Source organism: Callorhinus ursinus, unplaced genomic scaffold (genome assembly GCF_003265705.2).
Source record: "Callorhinus ursinus isolate GAN/ISIS: 27379988/994484 unplaced genomic scaffold, GSC_fseal_2.0 scaffold2, whole genome shotgun sequence".
Taxonomy (NCBI): Eukaryota; Metazoa; Chordata; class Mammalia; order Carnivora; family Otariidae; genus Callorhinus; species Callorhinus ursinus.
In genome coordinates, this window is record NW_027397064.1 from 60,806,910 (window position 1) to 60,831,089 (window position 24,180).

The following is a 24,180-nucleotide window of genomic DNA, read 5'->3' on the forward strand; positions in this document are numbered from 1 at the left end:
CAAAATAACCACGTCCAATCCACTCATGAAAGTATTCTACTTATCTCGGAACATTGTGATAAGGGACACATAATTAACATTCTGGAGTTCAAGGGGCGGGAGCTAGAAGCATGGGGCTGGTGGTGGTAGAGAGCGTTTTGGATGGGAAAGGCTTTCAATTTCCCTTACATCAATTAAGTAGGCAAAACCTGAATTTTTTTTAAAATGTTTTATTTATTTATTCATGAGAGTCAGAGAGAGAGAGAGAGAGGCAGAGGCAGGGGGAGAAGCAGGCTCCCCGCCCAGCAGGGAGCCCGATGCGGGACTCCATCTCAGGACCCTGGGATCATGACCTGAGCCGAAGGGAGACGCTCAACCATCTGAGCCACCCACGTGCCCCGCAAAACCTAAATCTTGAGCCCTTCTATGGGATAGGTCATCGCTGCCCTTCTTTTCAAAGAAGTCCTAAAAAGGGACCCTGGGACATTCCCAGTGTGGGTGGGACCCCCTCATTTATCAAAAGAAGCACGGTCTAAATGAGGCCAGTTTGGATTAGGTGAGGAATGAGACCAAGGAGATGTGTCCTTGAAAGCAGCCAATCTCATAGCCTAGGGGCAGGCATTTGTTGTCAGCTGAGTCACACTGCCTTGGGATTAGCCAGCTCTATTTTCTGTTTCAACAATAAAAAGTCTTGCAAAACTGCTGGCATGTGAGACAGAGGTATCCAGAAGGTCTTGGCATCCCTTCCAGCAGCATAATGGGTCTTAGGGAAGAGACTTGTGAGCGCGTGGTCCATGCACTCCACCACCAGGGAGAGGTCCACGTTCACAAAGGAATTCGTGCCTTTCAGCTTGTCTAGACCTGTAGAAAGAGAAAAAAGTACACTTAACTCTTCGGAAGAAGGAGAAAAGGAGTGTGTGAGGGCAGGGTGTAAAGGGGAGGATGTGTGTGTGAAAATTTATTTTGAATTCACTGTTATAAATTGAGGCCTCTTGTGGTGGGTTTCTATCTATTCCTCAGAAAAGGATGCAGCAGTGCTTTCGTTAGACCACTGGCTCTCAAAGTTGAGTGGACAGCACAATCTCCTAGAGGGCTTGTTAAAATCCAATTGCTGGGTCCCACCACCAGCTTCTGACTCAGTGGGTGTGAAGTGGGACTGAATAATTTGCATTTCTATCAAGTCTCCAGGTGATGCTGATGGTGCTGGTCCAGGGACCAGACTTTGAGAAGCACTACTTTAAAACAATGAGGGAAAGATATTTTATAAAGTATACGAGCCGCCCCCCCTCAACCCAGGAAGTTACGGGTTTGATTCCAAATTTGTTTTGAGGGAATACTATATGTATAGGAAACATGGATGTGTTGTATGCATGTGCATGTGTGTGCATGTGCACCTACATACCATGTGCCTCTATAATTGGGTGAATAAAGAGGGAATCATCCCCAAAAGTCTTGACTCAGAAAGCTAAACATATCCTGGTGATCAGGCAGATGAAATGCTTGAGTAATGAGCTAGGATAGTTTTAAAGAGGCAGGTATTTTATCAGAAGATTGGTAATGGCTCGGAGCATTCCTACAGTGCTCTTAAAACATACCTGAGTTGTGTCTTCTCAAGAGAAAATCTATGATTTAAAATCTCCTTTTCGGGGCGCCTGGGTGGCTCAGTTGGTTAAGCGACTGCCTTCGGCTCAGGTCATGATCCTGGAGTCCCAGGATCGAGTCCCGCATCAGGCTCCCTGCTCAGCAGGGAGTCTGCTTCTCCCTCTGACCCTCTTCCCTCTCGTGCTTTCTATCTCTCATTCTCTCTCTCAAATAAATAAATAAAATCTTTAAAAAAAAAAAAATCTCCTTTTCAACTTCAGGCCCCAATAGCCACAAGTTGTTCAAAGAACTTAACTGAGATTACCTAACAAGTCTTAGTGGCTATTTTAAATTTTTATAACTATAGCCTGGGAAATGAAGAAAGGTGAGCTTAAATTCATGGTCTTCTTTGGAACTATGAGTCTGGCTGATGTTCAAGTCCTTGTTTAGAAAACTAATAAAAAAAAACAGTGCAAAATTGGGCTTAAAGACTTTTGGTACCTCTTAGAGGGGACACCTGAGCCAGGGGCCAAGTCAAAAATAATTTTGAGGTGGAAATTGATGACCTATTCATAGGCATTTAGAAAGTATCAATGTCAATATCAAACAGAGAGAGCTCTTTTAAATGAGGGATTTTTTTTTTTAAAAAAGGTTGCATTTATTTACGAGATAGAGAGCACAAGCAGGGAAGAGAGGGAGAAGCAGGCTCCCCGCTAAGCGCGGAGCCCAGTGTGGGGCTCGATCTCAGGACTCTGGGATCATGGCTTGAGTCAAAGGCAGAGGCTTAGCCGACTGAGCCACCTAGGCGCCCCTATTTCTGAACCTACTTAGAATCTTCAGAATTGGTGGGGCGCCTAGGTGGCTCAGTTGGTTAAGCAACTGCATTTGGCTCAGGTCATGATCCTGGAGTCCCAGGATCAAGTCTTGCATTGGGCTCCCTGTTCAGTGAGGAGCCTGCTTCTCCCTCTGACCCTCTCCCCCCTCATGTACTCTCTCTCATTCTCACTGTCTCGAATAAATAAATCTTTAAAAAAAGTTAAAAAAAAATCTTCAGTTGGTAATGAGTGAGAAACCAGAGCGTTTATTTATTTATAAAAGATCTTATTTATTTAGTTGACACAAAGAGAGAGACAGCAAGAGAGGGAACACAGCAGGGGGAGTGGGAGAGGGAGAAGCAGGCTTCCTGCTGAGCGGAGAGCCTGACGTGGGGCTTGATCCCAGGACCCTGGGACCATGACCTGAGCCAAAGGCAGACGCTTAACGACTGAGCCTCCCAGGCGCTCAGATACAAGTGTATTTAACAGCAGTAGTTCTCAGCATATAGTGACATGATAGCACTGGGAGGTTTGTGAAACCAGACGTTCTCATTGATACGTGCACGCAGGTGCGTATGTGCAGTGGGGTGGGGTGGCTGGGGGCGTCCGTCATCCTAAAAACCTCCCCAGGTGGACCTGACTTGGCTCTTGGCTCCAGCTTGAAAACTCCCAGCCTTGAACCTTGCCACAGTTGGCTCTCTCACCAAACCTACTGATGAAAAGGCAGGATCAGCGTTTCAAGGTTACAGTGACACAAAGTTAGGTGGGGCCCTGTTTGGCTTAAAGCCAGAGTTCGGTATGTGTTTGAGGAATCCCGACGAAGCTTTAAACAGGACCAGGAAGTTTGAGGTGGAGGCGGGGCCTGGTACAGGAAATTCCATCAGCTCCTTCAGGCCTCCTTCCCTTTAGAGCGTGGGGCCGAGAACAGATGGCCAAGTCAGGTGGTCTGGGTTCAAAGCCCCCGCTTCCACTTACTAACTGTGAGGCACTGGGCAAGTTGCTTCTCTGTGCCTCTGTTTCTAGATAATCCAGCCAATATCTGCTTCATAGGGTTTATTTGGGCATTTTAAATGAGACAGTCCATGTAAAGCCCTTAGAATGGTGACGAGTACATAGTAAATGTTCACTAAATGTTAGTCATCATACTCTATTATTTCTCCATCCCTGACTCAATCTGACTTACGCGGCTTTGCCTTCTGTCTCCGCCCCCCGTGCATTCCTGCTCTGGAAAGTTTCCACCCAAATAATTCCTTCCTGGCCTTTAGGCCTTACTCAAACCTGACCTGTCTCATAAAGGCCACGTGACCAGCAATGCTTTCATCCAGTGCTGAATTCCTTGGGCAATTAGAGACTATACTGTCTAGCACCCCTTCTGGGCTGTTCGGTTCTGTCTAAGGAGTACAGGATCAATTTTCTTGCATGCTGCACAATCTCGTTGTTTTACAATCTCACTTGGTTACTTTTTCTCCTCAACTAGACTGTAAGCTGGTTAAGGGTCAGAGTCTGAGTCTTGATATTCCAAAAAGAGGAGGCTTGTGTAGAGGTGAAGACTTGGGGTCCAGTCCCGGCACAACCAGGAGGAGTTGTACCTCTGTGGGTAGAACATTCACCTTTCCAAGCCTCTCTTCACTACCCAATGGTTCTTTTGAGGAGTAAATGATAAGAATTCATAAGGTGCTTAGTATAGAACTTGGCACTTGGTAAATGCTCAGTAAATGTTTGAAGTAAGAGATGGCACTGGAATTAATAGGGATCTCTGATCCATATTTAATCTCCCTATTGGTATATTATTATGAAAACCTTATTTTTTCATTTATGTTTGAGTCTCCTTCATGTTGCCTATGACAATGAACCCCAGAGGAACCCTGGGTCCACCTAGAGACTTACTTTTTTCAATGTAACCTTCTCCGTACTGCTGTTTGATATCTGGAGATAGATGCTTCCAAATGGCGAGTTTTTTTTCAGTGGCTTTTATTGGATCTGATAATCCTGTTTTGAATAATCCTGGTTCAATACATGAAACATGCACACCAAAAGCTTTCATGTCCCGTCTGTGAAAAGAACACATTGATGATGTTTAATCCAGGTTTGTTTGGAGAATGTTTGCTATCTGGGTGATTATTTTCTAAGGAATTTTTTCATGGGATCACAGAATCGGGTGGGTTCGGAAGCAGTATCTTGTTCTACACTCTGAGTTTGCAGTGAGGAAAGTTCAGCGTGGTGAAGGCTGGTTTAGTGGCAGAATGGGAAAGGGATCTGGGTAGACCCACTCCTAGTCTAGTGCTCCCCACTAAGCCATATAGTCTCTCATTAAATTAACAGACAATCAGGTTAAGTACAGGTTTCTTCTCAGTATGCAAAATACCTTATGGGGAGATGGAGTAGCGATTGGCCTGGATGGACAAGTTTACCTCCATTTTAGGAATGTGAGGACATTGGGGCACAAATAAGGACAGGCTGAGGGACACAGTGTGACAATCTCTGATGTGGCTCACCTGCTCCCTATGCTGCTCAGTGAGCTCTTTCATTATGTGGGCTCAGAAAACCAGAGGTCTACTGATTTACCGGGCAACAAGGTTTTAGGGGAATCATGATTCCGCGCCCCCCCCCTTAAAAGCAACAAAGAATTGCAAACCATTATATGAATAATTATTTCCAAAATTTAATGTATATTTCCACCAAGGATCTATAAGGAAGTAATTACTCATTTTATACAAGCCTTTACCATGTGACTTTTAAAGAACTCTACCAATGAACTTAAAATGTAATTTACCTTAGGTTCTGCTTTCTAGCAACATGCCTAGTGTTTAGTTTGCAGTGTACTTTACTAAAAATGCAAATTAGCTTGATCTTGGAAGATTTTGAAAAGTATGTTGCTTGCATTAAGATTATTAAAAAGTTATTTTCTAACTTAATTTGCTTTACTCACCTATCTTCTGAGCTCCTTTGGGTTTTAGAAAGTAATTGGGAAGATTTGTCTCCACACCTACTAATGAAATAACATATAATCTAGGGACAAATGGCTTTAAGTCACCCAACTAAGTTTACCAGGTAAGTCAAACCAGTATGAAACCAGTATGCATGCTGGGCAAATACAGCTTTAAAGAGCCCCAGCCTTCTCCCAGTTCGACCATTGTCCCTAAACCCTCCTATATATAGAAATTCTGGAGCCACCACTAGACTGTGGCCTGCATGCAGAGTACCATTTTTAATACCACTTCCACGACTTAGAGAAAAACCAAACCAAACCAAACCATTCTTTATTGGGTAATTTCAGGCATGGTATAGCTGCATTGCAAACATACAAGCCCTTCAGTTGGAATCCCTTTTTAAAAGTGGTTATTATTAGTCTCCAAGAGAGTGGGAAGAAACCCTGTCTCTCGCTTTCCTCCCATCATGTGGCTCCATATCCAGCACACATGTGGGAAGTAGTTGGCAGAATGGGGTAACTTCCGGCTGGATGGAAGTCTCAGGAAACAAGGGAGAACTGGAAAGATCACAGAGAGGGGAGCTCAGGAAAGTGACCCCATAACGTTGTTTATGCACTGCACATGTGCATGTGTGGATCTGACTTAGAGAAGCAAACTCTGGGACAACCATCATCCATATCCCAGACTGGCTACTGGGTAGTACATCTGCAGAACAGATCTGAATAGCACAGCAAAGTCTTTAAAAATCAAACAAACACTGAAATCTTGAAGTACAAAATGATGGTTTAGCAGCTGTGACCTGAACACAACCTCATCCATTGTCTGCTAAAACAAAAAAATATGGGGCTCAGTCAGTTAAGCATCTGCCTTCAGCTCAGGCCATGATCTCAGGGTCCTGGGATGGAGCCCCATATTGGGCTCCCTGCTCAGCCCTTCCCTGTGCCCCTCCCTCCCATCCCATTGCTCTTTCTCTCTCTCAGATAAATAAATAACATCTTTTTAAAAAATAAAATAAAACAAAAATATCAACCTTCTCCATAGGACTTAAATAAGACCCATAGTCTCAAGTCATTCCAAATCTTTAGCATAAAAAGAACTGGCACATTCCAAATGTTCAGCATAAAAAGAACTGGAAAATCTCAACTCACATAGGGAAAGACAATGGCAAATGCTAAGGCCAAAGGGGCACAGATGTTGCAATTATCAAAGTCTTTAATGCAGCTATTATAAAAATGCTCCAAATACAAAGGACAATACTCTTGAAGCGAATGGAAAGTTAGAATGCTTCCCAGAAAAAAGAAAAGACAAAGAACCAAATGAAAATTTTACACTTGAAAAATACAATAACCAAAATAAAATATTTATTGGTTGGACTCAATAGCACAGTGATGGAGGAAAGTTAGTGAATTTGAAGGTAGATCATTAGAAATTATCCAATCTGTATAGCAGAGAGAAAAATGAGAAAGTGAACAGAACCTTAGGGATCTGTGGGACAAAGCCAAAGGCCTAACACTTGTGTTATAGAGTCTCAGAAAGAGAAGAGAAAGAATGGATTGCAGAAAAAATGTTTGAAGAAACAATAGCTGAAAACTCATCTAATTTGGCAAAAGACATAAACCTACAGATTCAGGAAGGCCAGTGAATCTCAAATGGTATAAATCCAGAGAAATCCATGCCTGGGGGCACTGAGTTGGGGCCTTTGTTTACTAAATATGTCCTTTGTTTTTGGGCTCTGTGGTTCGCTGATAACACAGCAAAAAGTTGTGGTCAGTGCTTTCTTGTGGGAGCAAAATCGTCACCTCTGATTAGTAAATTCCTGCTCTAAGTTTTTTTTGGAAGTGGAAGCATCAGAGGAAAACTGTCTTTCTTGTCCTTGGTGTGGGGGTGGGAATGGGAAGGTTATCATCCATTTAGCTGTAGTGTCTGAAATGTATGGAAATTTGGGCCCAGAACTTGCAGCAAAAGGGGAAAAAGAGCTGTGTAGCTGAGTCATTATTTTGTGATAATTACATTTGCTTTACCAGATAATTTTCTACTGAGGGTTGACCATTACACCAATGGAGAGATCTACCCTGATTTAGGCTTTCTATATGAGTCCCTAACTATTTAACAAACTGACCTGTTGAATATAAATTCACCATCACTGTCAGCATTGTGCATTAATGCAAAAAGTAAAAAAAAGACTTGGATAGACTTAGGTTCAAATCTCACTTCTACCACTTACCAGCTGGGTGACCTTGGGCGCGTTACTTAATCTCTTTGTTTCAGTGGTATTGCCTACAAATTGGGAATAATTTAAAGCACCAAATAGAGTGTCTAATACATAATAAACATTCAGTAAATTTTAGCAGCTATTATTTCCTAATATGTCAATGTTTGCTTTACCTTAAGCTGTCATTGAAGCCTTCTACTGCATATTTGGATGGAGTATAGCCCCCTCCACTAAATGCAAGGCGACCTCCAATGCTGGAGACATTGATAATCCTTCCTCGAGCTTTTTTAACCAAGGGAAGCAAATTTAGAGTCACACTGATGAGTCCAAACAAGTTCACTTCGATAGGTTCTCTGTAGTCCTCCACTGTCAGCCAGTCGGTGGGAGCCAGCACGCCGAGAATGCCGGCATTGTTGATCAGACCCCAGAGACCTAGAACAGAGCAGAAAGAAAGGAGGTGTGATAGAAGATGGCACTTATATGGGCATCCTCGATGGAAATACAGCCCCTGCTTTACACAACTCTGCACTTTCCTCCTTCTAACCACATTCCTGCTTTGAAATGCTTTACAGTTTTGGGAAGTAACTACTCTCCGAGAGGGTAGGAGGCTAAATTGAAATAGTTGAAGCTCTGTTACTGGAAGCCAATCTCACAGTAACTCTATTTCTGGTTCTGAATGTAAAATACTGACACTGTCTGAATGAGCCTTTTGCTTTTTCATCTCAGATGCAGAGTAAATTGCTCTATTTTTCCCACTAGCTAGATCGCAAAGCCAGAGATTATTTATTTATAAACTGCTTTTTACAAAAAGCAATATCAATCTACTTCACATCTATTTTTGGTAGTCATCAATTGTTTTATTTTATGATGGAAAACATTTAATATTGTTAAAATTGTTGGGAATTCAAGCATTAAAAATTGTCTGGAGCATTATTAAACCATTGCTTTTGAGGTTTGGAGTCTCAACTATATGATGAAGATGTGCTAGAGAAAAATTACATACATTTGTTTTTTTCTTTTTTGGACTCTAATGTCTTCTTTAGTGATAATATTTCAAACTTCATTCAAACCAATAAAAATCCTCTAGTTTGCAATGCTGTCATCTTAGCAGAAGCTGGAGGAAGAATGAGGTCCAATGGCTTACTACTCTACCACGATGATCCAAGATACCTTTACTCAGATTCTCAGGCTATTTTCTACCTTTTCCATAGAAAATATGTGAGTTCTGGAATGATTTTGTATTGAGAAGTGGGTCCCAGGTATCCACATGTCAATTTGGGGATTGCTTGCGTGATTTCCTGTAGCTTTTATCCCTAAGTTCCTTTGCTGTGAAGGTGGCTAAAGTAGAATTTCATGAGAGAAGGGCAGGAAAAGTCAATACCTCCAACTCAGTTCTAAATTCACTCACTGGGACTTATGACTGAGGATAATGTGGGCAGTGTCTCTCAGGCAAACAGCGAGCTTGCAACTTGAAACTACTGAGGGCTCTATCCTAACTAAGATTTTTCCAATATTCTCCAGTACCATAGCTGGTATTTAGGAGACATTTTCTTGAAAGGCCATTTAAGATCCAAACACATTTTATTCAGCTGTAGCTACTTCACAACACCCCCTCCATTCTTCCCACCCCCACATCACTCACCTTTTTCCCCAACTTGATTTTTCACCCACTGGGCAGTCCTCTTGACATTCTCTGGGTCAGTTACATCCAGAAGCACGGTGTGAAGTCTTTCTGAGGTTTCTGCTTTTAAAGCTATTGATTCTGATTCAGTCAGACAGGCAGCAATTACATGAAATCCTTTTTTATCAAAAGTTCTGGCTGCCAAATTTCCAAAGCCCGTGTCACACCCAGTTATGAAAATGTATTTATCAGTGATGTCTGCAATCTTTAGTTGTCTTTTATAATTCCATAGAAAACCACAAAGGATTAGGAGGGCTAACACCCAAAAGAACATTTTTCCCCCCTGTATATGATAGGGACTCTCCTCTCTTGAACAATAAAAGAAGATGGTGACCTAAGAGTTCAAAATTAGAAAGAAAATTTAAATTAGTACCATCAAGGTGCTATAACCCAACATTGATGAACTTCAGATATTTTAATGCATTCAAATGAATAAATAGTTAAAAAAATAACTATTATTTGGCTAGGAAGATAGCCATTTAAGTGATAAACCATTCCTCTAAAATAAAGCAAAAACTAACCAAACCATAGCCAGAGAAAGTAAACAGGAGAGAGGTGCCATGGCAAAGCTGACACAAGTCATTGGGTTGACGTGACAGTAATCTCATGTATGAATTCATCTATCTGAAACATAGACTGTCACGGTAAAGTCTTATCTCTTGCTACTTCATGAAATTCAAGAGTAGAATAGGCAAATCTATTAGAAATGTTCAATTCCAATTGATTGATTAGATTCTTCATTATTTTTATACTGTCAGGCAAAGTAGTTGCCACTATGAAAATATTTCCAAGTTGGTTTCCATTTTCTTATTTTCAGTGGGCTATTGTCATCCTTCAGCCCAACTCTGAGACCATCCCAGCTCCATGCAGAGAGTATGCAAGGGCGCATCCACCAGGGAGTTCGTGGAGAAAGGGTGGAATGAATGGGAAGCGAGTGAGGGATGATGGCCGAAGGCACAGCATCCCACACAGAATCAAGAAGCCTCAGATTCTATTCTCTTTGGACACTAGCTTTCCGTGAGAAAAAGAAACACATGACATAGAACAAAGGAAAGCAAATTCTTTCTGGAAAATCATGCGGCGTTGACCATAAGTGCAGCAGAATGACCTGGAAAACTAATTAGTCCAGGCTAGAGGTGGCCTACGGCCTAAAATCAAACAGGTAGAGGGTTTCCTTTCTCCTTTCCTCAGAAGACTACCACTTGCATTTTCCCTAAGCATGTATTACCTTTTTATCTTTTTCTAAACAACAACAAAAAATTATTTCATGTAGGCTGACTATACCAATTTAGAAATACCACAGTTGTTTTGGATTAAAAACAAATGTTAAAGAAAGAATACTATATTAATTTTATAGTTCTTTTTTTTTTTTAAAGTGGGCTTGATCTCATGACCTTGAGATCAAGACTTGAGCCAGATGCTTAACCAACCTAGCCACCCAGGTGCCCCTATTAACTTTATAGTCCTGGCCATTTAAATGCATATGCCATCTTAAAAGTTATACTAATTATTATACAATGTTTGGCTGCAAAATAACAGTTGTGAATGAATCAAGCTATTGTATTATTGAAAACAAGTGTGATACTAATTTGGAAGTGTAATATCAGAAGTATCACAGGGTGAGATTTCAGACTATTTTGGGATATAAAATCCCATATATTACAGTATCATTTACAAAGACAGCCAATACTATCATTTTATCGTGGGTACCGATCGCCTGGGAAGAGCAAGCTATCCCATAGTAGGAAGTGAACAAGAACCAGAGGGCATTTGACTGCTTGCCTCAGGTCTGACCATCACAACGGCTCAGCCTCCTAGCTCGGTCATAGGCAACCCAAAGGAAGGAGATCATTAGGTCCCACCCCACATCGGAACAGCTCTGGGTCTGTGGCTCTCTCTGACTTTGGAAGCAAGAGGTGCTTTGCTTTGTTCGCAGAGAACATCATCTGTGGGAAAGATCTTACTTCTTTCCCTTTTGACTCAGAAAGTTTCCTTGCTTTGCTCTATGTTCACACATATCTCTGTCCTTCATCTAGATTCACCCTTAGAATCAAGAGGGGCCTTGAGTGCTTCATAGAGGACAATGGATAAGCCCTGGAGTTGAAGTTCAGACCTCACGGATGCTTCTGGAATCATGACTGTTCATGAACACTATGTTCAAAGTACTTTCAAGGCCAAGCAATTTTATAAACTTTGGGCTTTTTTTTTTTTTACAGGTATTTCCTGGTTTTTCATTTGAACCATTAAAATAATTGTTCATTTTTTTTTCTGCTTGTAAAAGTAACTTATGCTCATGGTAAAAATAATTTGGAAAATACAGAAAAAATTAAAGAACGAAGTAATGATTATCACATTTGACTCAATATTTTTGGTACATATTTTCTTCCAGGTTTTTTTCCTGTATATGTATTTCTTTCCCTAATAAGGAATATAAACATACACACAGAATTATACACATACACTCATGTGCACACATACATACAACTTTGTTTCTACTGCTTTATAAGGAACAGATTATTTCAGACAAAAAAAAATCACTCAATGTAATATATCTTCTTCACTGCTCAAGGAAATTTTGGGCTCTGCTTTCATCTTTCTTCCTGGCAAAAGATCTTTGGCTAAAGGAAGAAGAGGTAAGAGAACTGTCCATTGATAAAACTAAGTCCAAGGTAAATATTAAAATACAGTAGGTTTGAGCAAACTGGTTGATTCTTTTCTTATAGCTGTGCCTGTTCCTAAAGCAGTCAAGTTTGTAGATGATCATGGCTTAATAATTTGGCACAGTTTTCCAAATCTTTCTTGTGTAGGAGTTATTGATTTGTGGCAAATTAATGTCCATGTAGCAGAATTTTCCCTTCTCAAATATATAAATATGTTAAAAAGTGTATAATTTTGAGGTGAGGTGTTGGTGTAACTACCTCTTGGGAAATTTCATGTGTAGCCATTTTAAGGAAATTTCATATTTATAAATTCAACTAGTATAGTGTTTTGTTCAAGTCTAGCCTCAATAAATTGAATAATTGAATAACTAAATGTTGAATCGTTTTCTAGAGTGGATTCTGTAGCCTTCATTGCAATCCAAATCTCATGGAGTTATGTGAAGAAGCCAAATGCTCTTGGGGTTTAATGTGTCTTGGATCAGAGAGTAGAAACTTTCTGTGTCATCATGTTTTGCTTGGGGCAAGCAGAAGGGGAGGATAGTGAAAGAATGGTTCGCATTTGTGAGGCATTCTACGCTGCACTTTTACATATAGATCTCATTTGATTCTCCCAACAGCCTTTTGAGTTAGGGCACATTATTTGCCTCATTTTATAGAAGACTTAATATGCCAACTAATAAATGTAAAAGAAATGATGGAGTTAGAAAAATCACCATTTGGCAACTGTAATAGTAACAATTACATCAGGCAACAATGATCAATGGATGCTAACACTAGTAGGTGAAATTCTGATAAGAAACAATAATTATAGAATCTCAAAAAAAACTCCCCATAAGATATGTACTAATGAAAAAGAGAGCAATAATAATTTCACAGTGGAGAAATCTGACAGATACCACTTTAATCAAGTGATACAAATTAACACTGCTGGTTGTAGGACAAACCAACATCACGTGCCTCCTGGTGTGTTGCACTGGGAAAGACACAGCAGCACTTTCGTGCATAAATGGAAGCTAATCCTGCATGAAGACATATCCCCCAATTCTGCACAATATATGGCCTATACTCTTTAAAAATGTCAAAGTCATGAAGGAAAAGAAAGATTGAAGATTGCTCCAGATAAATGGAGAATAAAGAGATGTGATACCTCAATGCAATATGTGATACTGGACCGGAAAACTATTTTTTTCTTTTGCCAGAAAGAACATTATTTGCTCAACTAGTGAAATTTGAGTAAGATTTATTGATCTGATAAATAATATTGCATTCTCAAGAAATATTAATTTCTCAATTTTTATAACTTACTATGATTATGTAGAAAGTGTCCTGCTTTTAGGAAATACACACTGAAGTATTTAAAGATTAAGTAGCACCAAGTCTTCAACTTACTCTGAAAGTTAAAAAAATAGTAAGAATATTTAAACATGTAAACATATTAAGGAAGCAGTTTAAGTGTCCATTGATAGATGAATGGATAAGGAAGCTGTGTTTGCCAAACCACAAACAGGTGGTTGCTGGGGGGGGTGGGTGAAATAGGTGAAGGGGATTAAGAGAGACAAACTTCCATTTACGAAATAAATAAATCCCAGGGATAAAAATAGAGCATAGGAAACATAGTCAATAATAACGCAATAACTTGTATGGAGATAGGTGGTGAGCATTTTGTAATGTATATAAATGTCAAGTTACTACCTTGTACACCTGAAATTAACATACTATTGTATACTAACGAAACTTCAATTAAAAATAAAACAACAACAGCAACAAAACCCCCACATACATATGGATATAAAGAGAGAATGACAATGCAAATGTGGTAAATGTTAATATTTGGAGATTCTGGGTTGTATTATTCTTTCAACTTTTCCATAAGTTTGAAATTATTTCAAAATGAAAAAGTAAAAATTTGGCAAGGGAAAATAAAGAATTTTATTTTAAAGTAAAGTGTTTTTTTTAATCACATATGGATTTCTTTTCTTTTTTTTTTTTTTTTAGATTTTATTTATTTACTTGACAGAGAGAGACGCAGAGAGAGAGAGGGAACACAAGCAGGGGGAGTGGGAGAGGGAGAAGCAGGCTTCCCGCTGAGCAGGGAGCCCGATGCGGGGCTCGATCCCAGGACCCTGGGATCATGACCCCAGCTGAAGGCAGACGCTTAACGACTGAGCCACCCAGGTGCCCCACAATTTTTTCTTTTTTTCTAAGAAAAGGCTTCATTAGATCCAGAGGGGTTTCATGCACAAAATAAGAACTCCAGCACTTCAAGATCTAGTGATCTTGGACTTCTACTCTTTGGTAAGTTCACCTTCACAACCACTAGAGAAAAGCAAAAACTCAAACCAAAACAGTCAGAATCCCTCCTCTCTCCTCATGCTCTCCATTTCCCCCCTCACTTCCTCTTTCAATAGCCAAACTCATTTTCCCTTGGTGACAGGCAACAGAAAGAAGCTTTTTAGTTGTTAAGGAGGGGCTCTCATTAAAATGTGTAATCACAGACCTGTACCTCTGAAAGAAATAATACATTATATGTTAAAAAAAAAAAAGAAGATAGTAGGAAGGGAAAAATGAAGGGGAGGAAATTGGAGGGGGAGATGAACCGTGAGAGACGATGGACTCTGAGAAACAAACTGAGGGTTCTAGAGGGGAGCGGGGTCGGGGGATGGGTCAGCCTGGTGATGGGTATTAAAGAGGGCACGTTCTGCGTGGAGCACAGGGTGTTATACACAAACAATGAATCATGGAACACTACATCAAAAACTAATGATGTAATGTATGGTGATTAACATAACATAATAAAATAAAATAAAAATGTGTTATCTTCATTACGTAACCCTCTGGGCTGAGAGTCATTTCAGATGCTGGTGTCCCAGCCTACAGTCTGAATCCAGGGGGCTACCAACTCCGACCTAGAGTTTTATATAGTCTGTTCTTACCCCAAATATTATTGTCCAAAAAATACTGGTTCTTCAATTCCTAAGGTTCACATTCCTCTAGGTCACTGGATTGAGTCAGTCACAAACCAATACATACATACCTTTGACCTCTATTTTAGCCAAGATTCCATGCGTTGTCATGTTTCCTTGCAGCAGCCCTTGGTTAGAGTCATTGGTAATACGACCTGTACACAGAAGCTGATTGATGGTCGATTGGTTCATCGACCACTGAGAAGTAAATGAATGACTGTAACTACTATGGCCACCTCAACCATATTCCGCCAGCCTGGCCAACTCCACATGGCTCCTTTGTCCCCATAATTAAGAGACTGGTGGCACTGACCTTAGTTGCTTGGGCTGTTTGCTTATCTGCTTTGTCTTCCAGTTTATCTCACAACAAAGTGCTTAGCAGGGGTACACACAACTTGGCTCAAGGCCAGAGCCCCTCATCTGTAACAGTCTTCTCAGGACCCAGTGGCTGTGAGCCTGTGGGCTCATCAAAGCTGAGGGCAGAGTAAGGGAAAGCAGATCAGCAGGCCCCCGCCCCCCAACCACAGTGCATGAGGACTGGTGCAATTCTACATATGCATCCTCTGAACTGGGCCTGCAGAGGTTTCCTGAGCCAAAATAAACACTAGCCACTTTACTAGTAAAAATAAATGTGGGAAGGGAGGACTGAGGCCACACACACACACACACACACACACACACACACACACACACACGACAGCAGGGCAGGGGTTAGGAGCCCAGGTCTCAGAATCAGGCAGGTAGAGGTCCAGTTCCAGCTCCTTGATCATCAGAGGTCTTTGAGCAAATTATTTATATTTTCTTAGCCTCCATTTTCCTAGCTGCAAAATGGAAAAAATAACTTCTCTGTTGGAGAGTGTCTAGTAAAGTAGAGTGACCAATGCCTGCTGCCCAGGAAGAACCTTATCATTATGGTGAGATCAGTCACAGTCACTTGTGGGGGGCCTGCCCTATGTATTGCTTATCTCTCAGCATGGGTTCCTCACCTGTGGTACTTTTTGCTATTTGGGGTGAAATAAGTATTTGTTGTGGGGTCTGTCCTGTGTATTGCAGGATATTTAGCAGCACCCCCGGCCTCTACCCCTGAGATGCCAGGAGCACCCCCTCCCCTGTTGTGACAACAAAAAATGTCTCCAGACATTGCCAGATGTCCCCTGGGGGACAAAACTGCTCCCAGGTGAGAAGCACTAGTTTAGAGCTTCTTTGTGTTGGGGGTCCAGAACTTCAAAGTATCAGAACTATTTTTCTAGGGCGCCTGGGTGGCTCAGTTGGTTAAGCGACTGCCTTCAGCTCAGGTCATGATCCTGGAGTCCCGGGATCGAGTCCCACATCGGGCTCCCTGCTCAGCAGGGAGTCTGCTTCTCCCTCTGACCCTCTTCCCTCTCATGCTCTCTATCTCTCATTCTCTCTCTCTCAAATAAATAAATAAAATCTTAGAAAAAAAAAGAACTACTTTTCTAGAAACTCAGTCATTAGTTCTTTGGTAGTGCCACATTGATGAGAGTTCATGTATTTATTTTTTATGGCCTTACCAGAAAAGTTTTATTACTTATAAATATTACTCATAGGCTGTTACTATAAGCATTAGTTTCTATGATTTTAAAAAAGTGCCTTTTCTGGGACGCCTGCGTGGCTCAGTCAGTTAAGCTCAGGTCATGATCCCAGGGTCCTGGGATCAAGTCCCGCCTACATCGGGCTCCCTGCTCAGCGGGGAGCCTGCTTCTCTCTCTGCCTGCCCCTCCCCCTGCTTGTGCGCTCGCGCTCTCTCTCTCTCTCTCTCTCTTTGACAAATAAATAAAATCTTTAGAAATAAATATAAATTTAAAAAGTGCCTTTTTGTCATCAGGAGGAGAGGAGGCAGTGAACAAAGCCAAATTTAGAAATTACCAAGTTAGCACTCACAGCATTTGTGAGGCCTAAATTCTGGCTAACAGTTTTCAGTTAGGGCCACTACATCTTCCTCTGGAGAAGCCCTTCTGGTGGGTTGCCAGTTGATTCTATAGAATTCAGAATATGCCCCTAGAAAAACCATGGTACTTGGGATTCCCAGTTCACCAAGTCGGTAAGGCATAGTAGTAACTGCTAAGGTTTATTGAGTGCTTGCTGTGTTCTCGGCCCTCTACTACAACCTATAAATCTTTCTTATTTAAACCTTACAGTGGGGCGCCTGGGTGGCTCAGTTGGTTGAGCGACTGCCTTCGGCTCAGGTCATGATCCCAGGGTCCTGGGATTGCGTCTCACATCAGGATCCCTGCTCTGCAGGGAGCCTGCTTCTCTCTCTGCCCCTTCCCCCACTCATTCTCTCAATCGCTCTCTCTCTCTAATAAATAAAATAAAAAATAAAAAAAGAAGCCTTACAGTAAAATTATCTCCATTTTATAGAGAAAGAAACAAATTCACAAATGCAGGCTAATTGTCTCAAGATAGAATCATAGGGCTGTTTGGAAGACTGATACCCGGGCCACTCAGATTTGGCTGTTCTTCCTTTCCTCCTCTGCTCCACAGCCAGCTGGATTCCCCCTCAACCCTGGGAGTCGGGGCTATACGTACACTTCTCTACAACCGCCAGTATCTGCGTGATCCTTGGCATTAGGTGAACAAATGCTGTCGAAGGAAAGAAGGAAGAGAAGAAGGCAAAGGTTTCAACTCTAAGCCCAGGGTTCCGGTGATAACTGGATTAGTCTTTGAGTCCTCTGAATCATCAGACAAAAGGATAATAATAGCGATATAATATTCACGCTTCCAACTTAGAGAATTTTAAGAATTTCTGAAAAGTGTTCGAGGAATATTTATCTCATTTAATTGTCAAAATATTTCTGTGAGCTAAGTAGAGTAGGTATCATACAGAAAGTCATTAGCCAGAGAGTGACTAGCACTAAAATTCTGATCTCTGAACTCCCAAACTGCGTAGAAGGAGAAGGGAGAACTGCAAAGAAATTCATGCATTATCCCTTAGTAGGAGGAATGAGCATACTTTATCAAAAGTCTTGATCATGCCACAAAGATTCAAAAGGAACCGAGAAAGGAGAACGAATTGTCTCTTTCATTTGCCATGCAAACTGCTTCAGTGTAAGCTCCTGTTTGCAGCCGGAGGAAACTCATTGCAACTCGATTGCCGTCCTTTCTCACTTCTGCTTTTTTTAACTTGCTATATCTGGGTGTCTTTCCCCAGCAAAAAATAAAAATTAAGATCCTTCAATTTCACTTCTTATTCATGTTCCTTTGCCCTTTAAAAATAAATGACAGTTAACAAACAAACAAAAAGAACTGAGAATAATGTCTCAATGTCGTGGTGAGCCCTACTTTTCATAAGAAATACAGAATTCTTTCTAAATACTTCCTCCCACACGACTTGATTTTATTTCTACATAATTCCATGAGGGGCTTTGTTTTAGAAAGCAATATTAAAACTAGTCAATCACACTGATTGATAGCAATTTGTAGAATTTTTATTTACTTTCAACTTGTTGTAATCACAGCCCAAGTTGAATCAACAACTAAGTAGTTTCTTAAAAAAAAAAATCCAATAGAGAGCATTTAGCAGGAGCTTTCTCAAATATTTTCCTTTTGAAGTTCTCTTGCACAGCTTTCTTAATATCGATGGCATTCTGGACATGTATGTCCTCAGTACATTTAAATTTTGTTAACCTAGCTAAGTTATACTGAATTCCTTCTTATTTTGACCTTTTTCTTGAAGTAGGAAGTTCTGTTTTTTTAACCCAAGTGAGCTCTCACAGATTTCTGCTGCACCTCTAAGAAAAATAAATAATTTGACCTAATGACACAAACTAATTCATACGATGAATAAATTACATTTCTGTGGAAAAAAAGTGTTCAAGTTGGGCACCCAGAAATCTGAGGAAATTTTTTTCAACAGAGCCAAGGGATCCTATATGAAATATGCTTACATGGAGCAACAAATGCTTCTCTGAGGGTCTGATTAAAATAATAGTAATAGTAGTAATAATTATGACGCTGCTGATGATACAACTGAGGTGGTCTTCGTCATCATGGAAACAGTAAGTTCTCTCACTCGATGGAATAAAGAAGCTCCTCCACCAGTTACATTCCCTTGAACTCTGCTTCCTCCTGGACGGAGGGAGCGTGTGGTACCCAGAGTGTACTTTGTGTGGTGGGACCAGTGAGGCCTGGAGCAGTGCATGTATCCGCTGAAGAGTCATTCATTCAGAAAGTCTCCTAGAAGAGGTAGGGCAGCCACTCCTAATGGAGGGAAGGCCTGATGGACTTACATTTGGCATTTTTAGTTCTAAGGATAAAAGTATCTCTGATTTTCTTTTGCCTTCTCTCAAAACTTTTAAATTATAATTCACCATAATATCCATAATTATTAATTAATGAATTATTCCCCATTCCCCCGAGAGTGATGACTTTGCCACTAGGCTTCCTCACGGTATTGGCAGGTTAAGAATTATTGTTAAAGCCATGTTCGCTTTACTTAAGAGATGATATATTGTATATGATTATAGCTTGTTATTACAAGGCTTCAAAGAAAGCTTAGATGGGTTCCCGGCTGGCTCAGTCGGAAGAGCACGTGACTCTTTTTTTTTTTTTAAAGATTTTTATTTATTTATTTGTCAGAGAGAGAGAGAGAGAGAGAGCACAAGCAGGGGGAGCAGTAGAGGGAGAGGGAGAAGCAGGCTCCTCACTGAGCGAGGAGCCCGATGTGGGACTCGATCCCAGGACCCTGGGATCATGACCTGAGCCGAAGGCAGACGCCTAACAACTGAGCCACCCAGGCGTTCCAGAGAGCACGCGACTCTTGATCTTGGCGTCATGAATTCAAGCCCCACGTTGGGTATAGAGATTACTTTAAAAAAGAAAAACGACTTAAAAAAACAGAGAAAACAGAATATGGAGACAGTGTTATGTGTAGATGCAGAAAGTGTGTTCAAAACGTCAGTGTATATCTTTTGTACACAATTATCTTTGAGCAGAAGGAAAGGTCTGAGGTTTTAGTCTGTACCTTAAGAAAGTAACATTTGGTATAAGGGTTTTACGACCAATTCCCTCTTTCCTCATTTGAAATGTATGAGAGAACGATTTTTTTTTCTTGTATTTAAGCATTGGGATTTTTTCTAAAAATTGGACACACTTTTCAAATCTCAAAAACACAATACAAAAATGATAAGACATTTAAATTTCATTTTATGCAGCATCTAGCCAAGGATATTCTTAGAGCATCTAACATATGCCAAAGGATTCTAAGATAAATAAAGCATAATCATTACCCTTGAGCCAGTAGTGTAGGGGGACATTTCAGAGCTATTTGAACAACACAAGTTTATTTTTAATTTAAAAATATATTTTTTTAAAACTTTTTCCGCAACCGCTAAACATCAACCCACTGAGGGAGCACACCACACCATCATTTAAATCATAAAGCCTTTAATAGGGGCTGCCAGGATTAAGTGGCAGTGAAGCTACTAAGCTACCCATTGTATTTTGGGAGTCAAAGTGGAAACAGACTTGGACTTGGAGGAAAGCCCAATGTCTCCTTGGTGAAATGCCAACCACAGGGTCATAAAATGAAGAGTAAATATCTGAAGCAGGTTTATTGCTGTCGTCTTAGTATCCAGGAATCCAGTGTGCACTGTGAGGAAGTTTCCTGATTCCTTCTGACCTAGAAGTCATTTTCCTCACTCACTTTAATGTGCCTGTGTGCATTTGCCTCAAGAAATGTCTGATAACACTGGCAAAGCGGGTAGACAAACAGATCAGACCTATAGTTAGCTGGTGCCACATCTTTGGTTCCAGTAAGAGACTCAGCTAAGATTCCTACTCTTTTTGGAGCCCCTTCCCCATCCAGTTTCCGGTTAATTGTAAGATTTATAGATGGTGTCAAATAGGCACAGAGAGAATAACTAGATATAAATTTGGTTGTAACTGTAGGGTGCAAAGAACATTCAAAGAGAGACCTGGGGGGAGTTCCAGGAAGGACCCGGGTGACACTGGGGTCACTTTTATGGTAAGATGGACTCAGTGTCCATCACAGCCTTCTAACATCATCATCATCATCATTATTATTACTACTATTATTACTTTATAGCATGAAAAACAACTTGATTAATTCTGTAAGAGTGAGGAAAATCAAAGGCAGTTTGAAGACTGACATGAGAAACGGAGGGATAAATGACAGAATTCAGTCACTGGTTACCTTACTGGAGATGAACAGGAGTGGAGAAGCTGTTGGGGACGGGCTGGGTGGAGGGCGGTTCTGCCCGCTGTGCTGAGGAAGGAAGGATTGAGCCACCTGACTACACCGATCCTCTGGAGGTGGAGATTCTCCGGGCTTCCGTCTAGCTCTGAGTACATACATGTGTGAGGAGTCCTCGCATTCCCTCCTCACTCTGAGTCACTTTTGTGTGACACTGGCTGATGATTAAATCTCTCTTCAGTGGATGAAGGAAGCCCAACAGCTGTGGGTCATGTGTTTTCGAAGGAATTGGTAGTACCTTCAGTAAATTAAATTTAACAACTTTCAGGAGGGACTTAAAAAGGATTAATAACATTCCTTTAACTCTGAGTGCACTCTCTTGACCAAATTCAGCAGTTGAAATAATGCAACATGGAAGCGTTGTGTAAACTGCCCTGTGTGTTGTTTTAATCAATTAATTTTGAATTATGATTACTGTTCATAGTCTCTAGGTTTTTTTTTTTCTCTTCCTGTTAACACGTCTGTACTGATTTAGTACTCCTTCCCTGCTAAGAGAGTAGGTAGGGAACACCAATCTTTGAGGATTCTTTTACTCTCATTTTTTTTTTAACATTGATGAGCAAGGAGATGAATACGATTTAATGCAATGAGGTTCTGTACTTATTTATGAGTTTTAATTTGTGTTTGGGGGTATGACAAGGAGATCTTACTGAAGCAGTCTCTGGAATGGAGATCACTGAAAATGGGAGAGGATGCTCCTTCCCTGCCCAGAGCTGGTCTGTTTCGGAGCTTATCACAATTGACCTGCCATATCCTGGGGCCACAGTGGAAAACACTGAGGTTGCAGGTGAGGAGGAGAAAGAGACAGTGCTAATATGTACCCCCTTCCCCCAGGCTACCACTTCCCCCTTAAGCACACAGCCAGGTACAAACTCCACAGATTGCTTACTTTCAGTTTCCCTATATGTCAATTTATTGCTATATGTCTCAGATTTCCCAGGCTTTTGTCTTCCCTCTTTGAAAATGCAATTTATTATGGTTTAGCTGGGATGAGCAAATGAATGACTACATACATCTAGGTAGAGTTTAGACACTGCTTTCATTCTGTAAATTAAATGGGGATCTTTTTTCCCCCAAAGAACAAAAAACCAAGCCTGAAATTTACAGAGGTAAGGATGTAGGGTGCCAAAAATATGCCAAATGTACTTCTTCCCCTTTACATTCCGTAAGTCAAAGTAAGGCTTAGATAGATAAACCCCTTAGAGAAGTAATACATTGACTCAGATCCACATGAAGAAAAGTATAAATGATTAATATCAGACCCTTCCTGTGAACAAGTTATTGTCACTGAGAGATGGAGAGAGCCATAGGCACCTGGGTGGTCATGGAGGAGAGAAGGGAAAGGAATAAAGAAAAGGCTATAACATTAGATCGTTTCTCCCCTTATCAGATGGTCCCACATAGAGGTTCAGTTAACGGAATCATTTGTCAGCAGTGTCTTATCTGGACTACATTCAAATTCACATCTTCAGAGCTAAATTTCCTTTCATTCGATTCCTTAACAAAACAACTTATGAAGGGCTACTTGTTTAGAACTCTCCCTTCATTCGATTTCTGGTCATCAAAGGTGACAAAAAATACAGAACCAAATTGCCATTCTATTATTTCCTGGTTCTTTTTTAAAACAGAAGATTACACTGTGGAAACTGTAGAAAACGAAACACTAAGCATATGGCTGTCCTTTTTCTTTTAAATCTCTATGTCGTGAACAGACATTTCTGCAAAGAAGACATCCAAATGGCCAACAGACGTGTGAAAAAGTGCTCAACAACACTCGGCATCAGGGAAATACAAATCAAAACCTCAATGAGATACCACCTCACACCAGTCAGAATGGCTAAAATTAGCAAGTCGGGAAACGACAGATTTTGGTGAGGTTGCGGAGAAAGGGGAACCCTCTTACACTGTTGGTGGGAAAGCAAACTGGTACCCCCACTCTGGAAAACAGTAGGGAGGTTCCTTGAAAAGTTAAAAATAGAGCTACCTTACGACCCAACAATTGCACTACTGGGTATTTACCCCAAACATACAAATGTAGTAATCTGAAGGGGCACCCGCACCCCAATGTTTATAGCAGCAATGCCCATAATAACCAAACTATGGAAAGAGCCCAGATGTCCATCGACAGATGAATGGATAAAGAAGATGTGATATATATATATATATATACAATGGAATATTATGCAGCCACCCAAAAATGAAATCTTGCCATTTGCAACGATGTGGATGGAACTAGAGGTTATTATGCTAATGAAATAAGTCAATCAGAGAAAGACAATTATCATATGATCTTGCTCATATGTGGAGTTTGAGAAACAAGGCAGAAGACCATAGGGGAAGAGAGGAAAAAAATGAAACAAGATGAAACCCGAGAGGGAGACAAACCATAAGAGACTCTTAATCTCAGGAAACAAACTGAGGGTTGCTGGAGTGGTGGGGTGGCTGGGTGATGGACATTGGGGAGGGTATGTGCTATGGTGAGCGCCATGAATTGTGTAAGACTGATGAAACACAGACCTGTACCCCTGAAACAAATAATATATGTTAATAATAATAATAAAAAAATCTCTATGTCGCTCATATTTCCCCCAATCTCTGCCCAAGGGTGCTTTCTCCATCTTTTCCAGACACCAAAGCACAAAGAGCACATCCAGATTCAAGGCTGTCTCAGGTGACATGTCTCGGGCTTCTTGCAACTGCACTGTGCTAGGTTCCAAGCCAGAGATAATTGTGAAATGAGATCAGATGAAGAACAGCACTTACCCCAGCACTGCAAGCTGTGATGGATCCAGGTCCTGGAGCATGACTGGTGTCACTCTTGTAAGGTGGCCAGGGGTCAAGGCTGTTTATGGAGAGTGCATGCTGGCCTTCCTGGCATAGTATAATCCTTTCTCTTAGGTCACTCTCAGTGCGTGTGTCTCTCTAAATAATGATGGATTGGTATTATGACTTTGCATTTTTACAAATGTCCATTGTAATTTGAACTTCTTCCCTCTGTCAACAGACAGCTCTCTTATTTCCAGTATAAAGATTCCCTATGACACCAACAATGACTTTGATATTCGAGTAGCTTAATGCTTCCCATAAATGCAAAGCTAGGCTTGGTCAAAACTAGGAGATTTGT

The 24,180-nt window shown here is 40.9% G+C and overlaps 1 protein-coding gene across 4 annotated transcripts; it reads right to left on the bottom strand.

Moving 5' to 3' along the window:
* Positions 1 to 214: 214 nt before the first annotated feature.
* On the bottom strand, positions 215 to 23,928 carry DHRS9 (dehydrogenase/reductase 9). Of its 4 annotated transcripts, XM_073882885.1 has the most exons (7): positions 20,997 to 21,050; positions 17,372 to 17,425; positions 15,135 to 15,294; positions 9,160 to 9,532; positions 7,691 to 7,949; positions 4,263 to 4,426; positions 215 to 840 (listed from the first exon to the last, which is right to left on the bottom strand). In XM_073882885.1, the coding sequence occupies exons 4-7, from the start codon at positions 9,470 to 9,472 to the stop codon at positions 617 to 619; spliced, it is 960 nt and encodes a 319-aa protein (XP_073738986.1). In that variant the 5' UTR covers positions 9,473 to 9,532; positions 15,135 to 15,294; positions 17,372 to 17,425; positions 20,997 to 21,050; the 3' UTR covers positions 215 to 616. The 4 variants fall into 4 exon arrangements, with proteins under 4 accessions (XP_073738986.1, XP_073738980.1, XP_073738989.1 ...); XM_073882879.1 differs by lacking the exons at positions 15,135 to 15,294; positions 17,372 to 17,425 and adding an exon at positions 23,820 to 23,928 and having other exon boundaries at positions 20,997 to 21,294; XM_073882888.1 differs by lacking the exon at positions 17,372 to 17,425 and having other exon boundaries at positions 20,997 to 21,128.
* Positions 23,929 to 24,180: the final 252 nt, after the last annotated feature.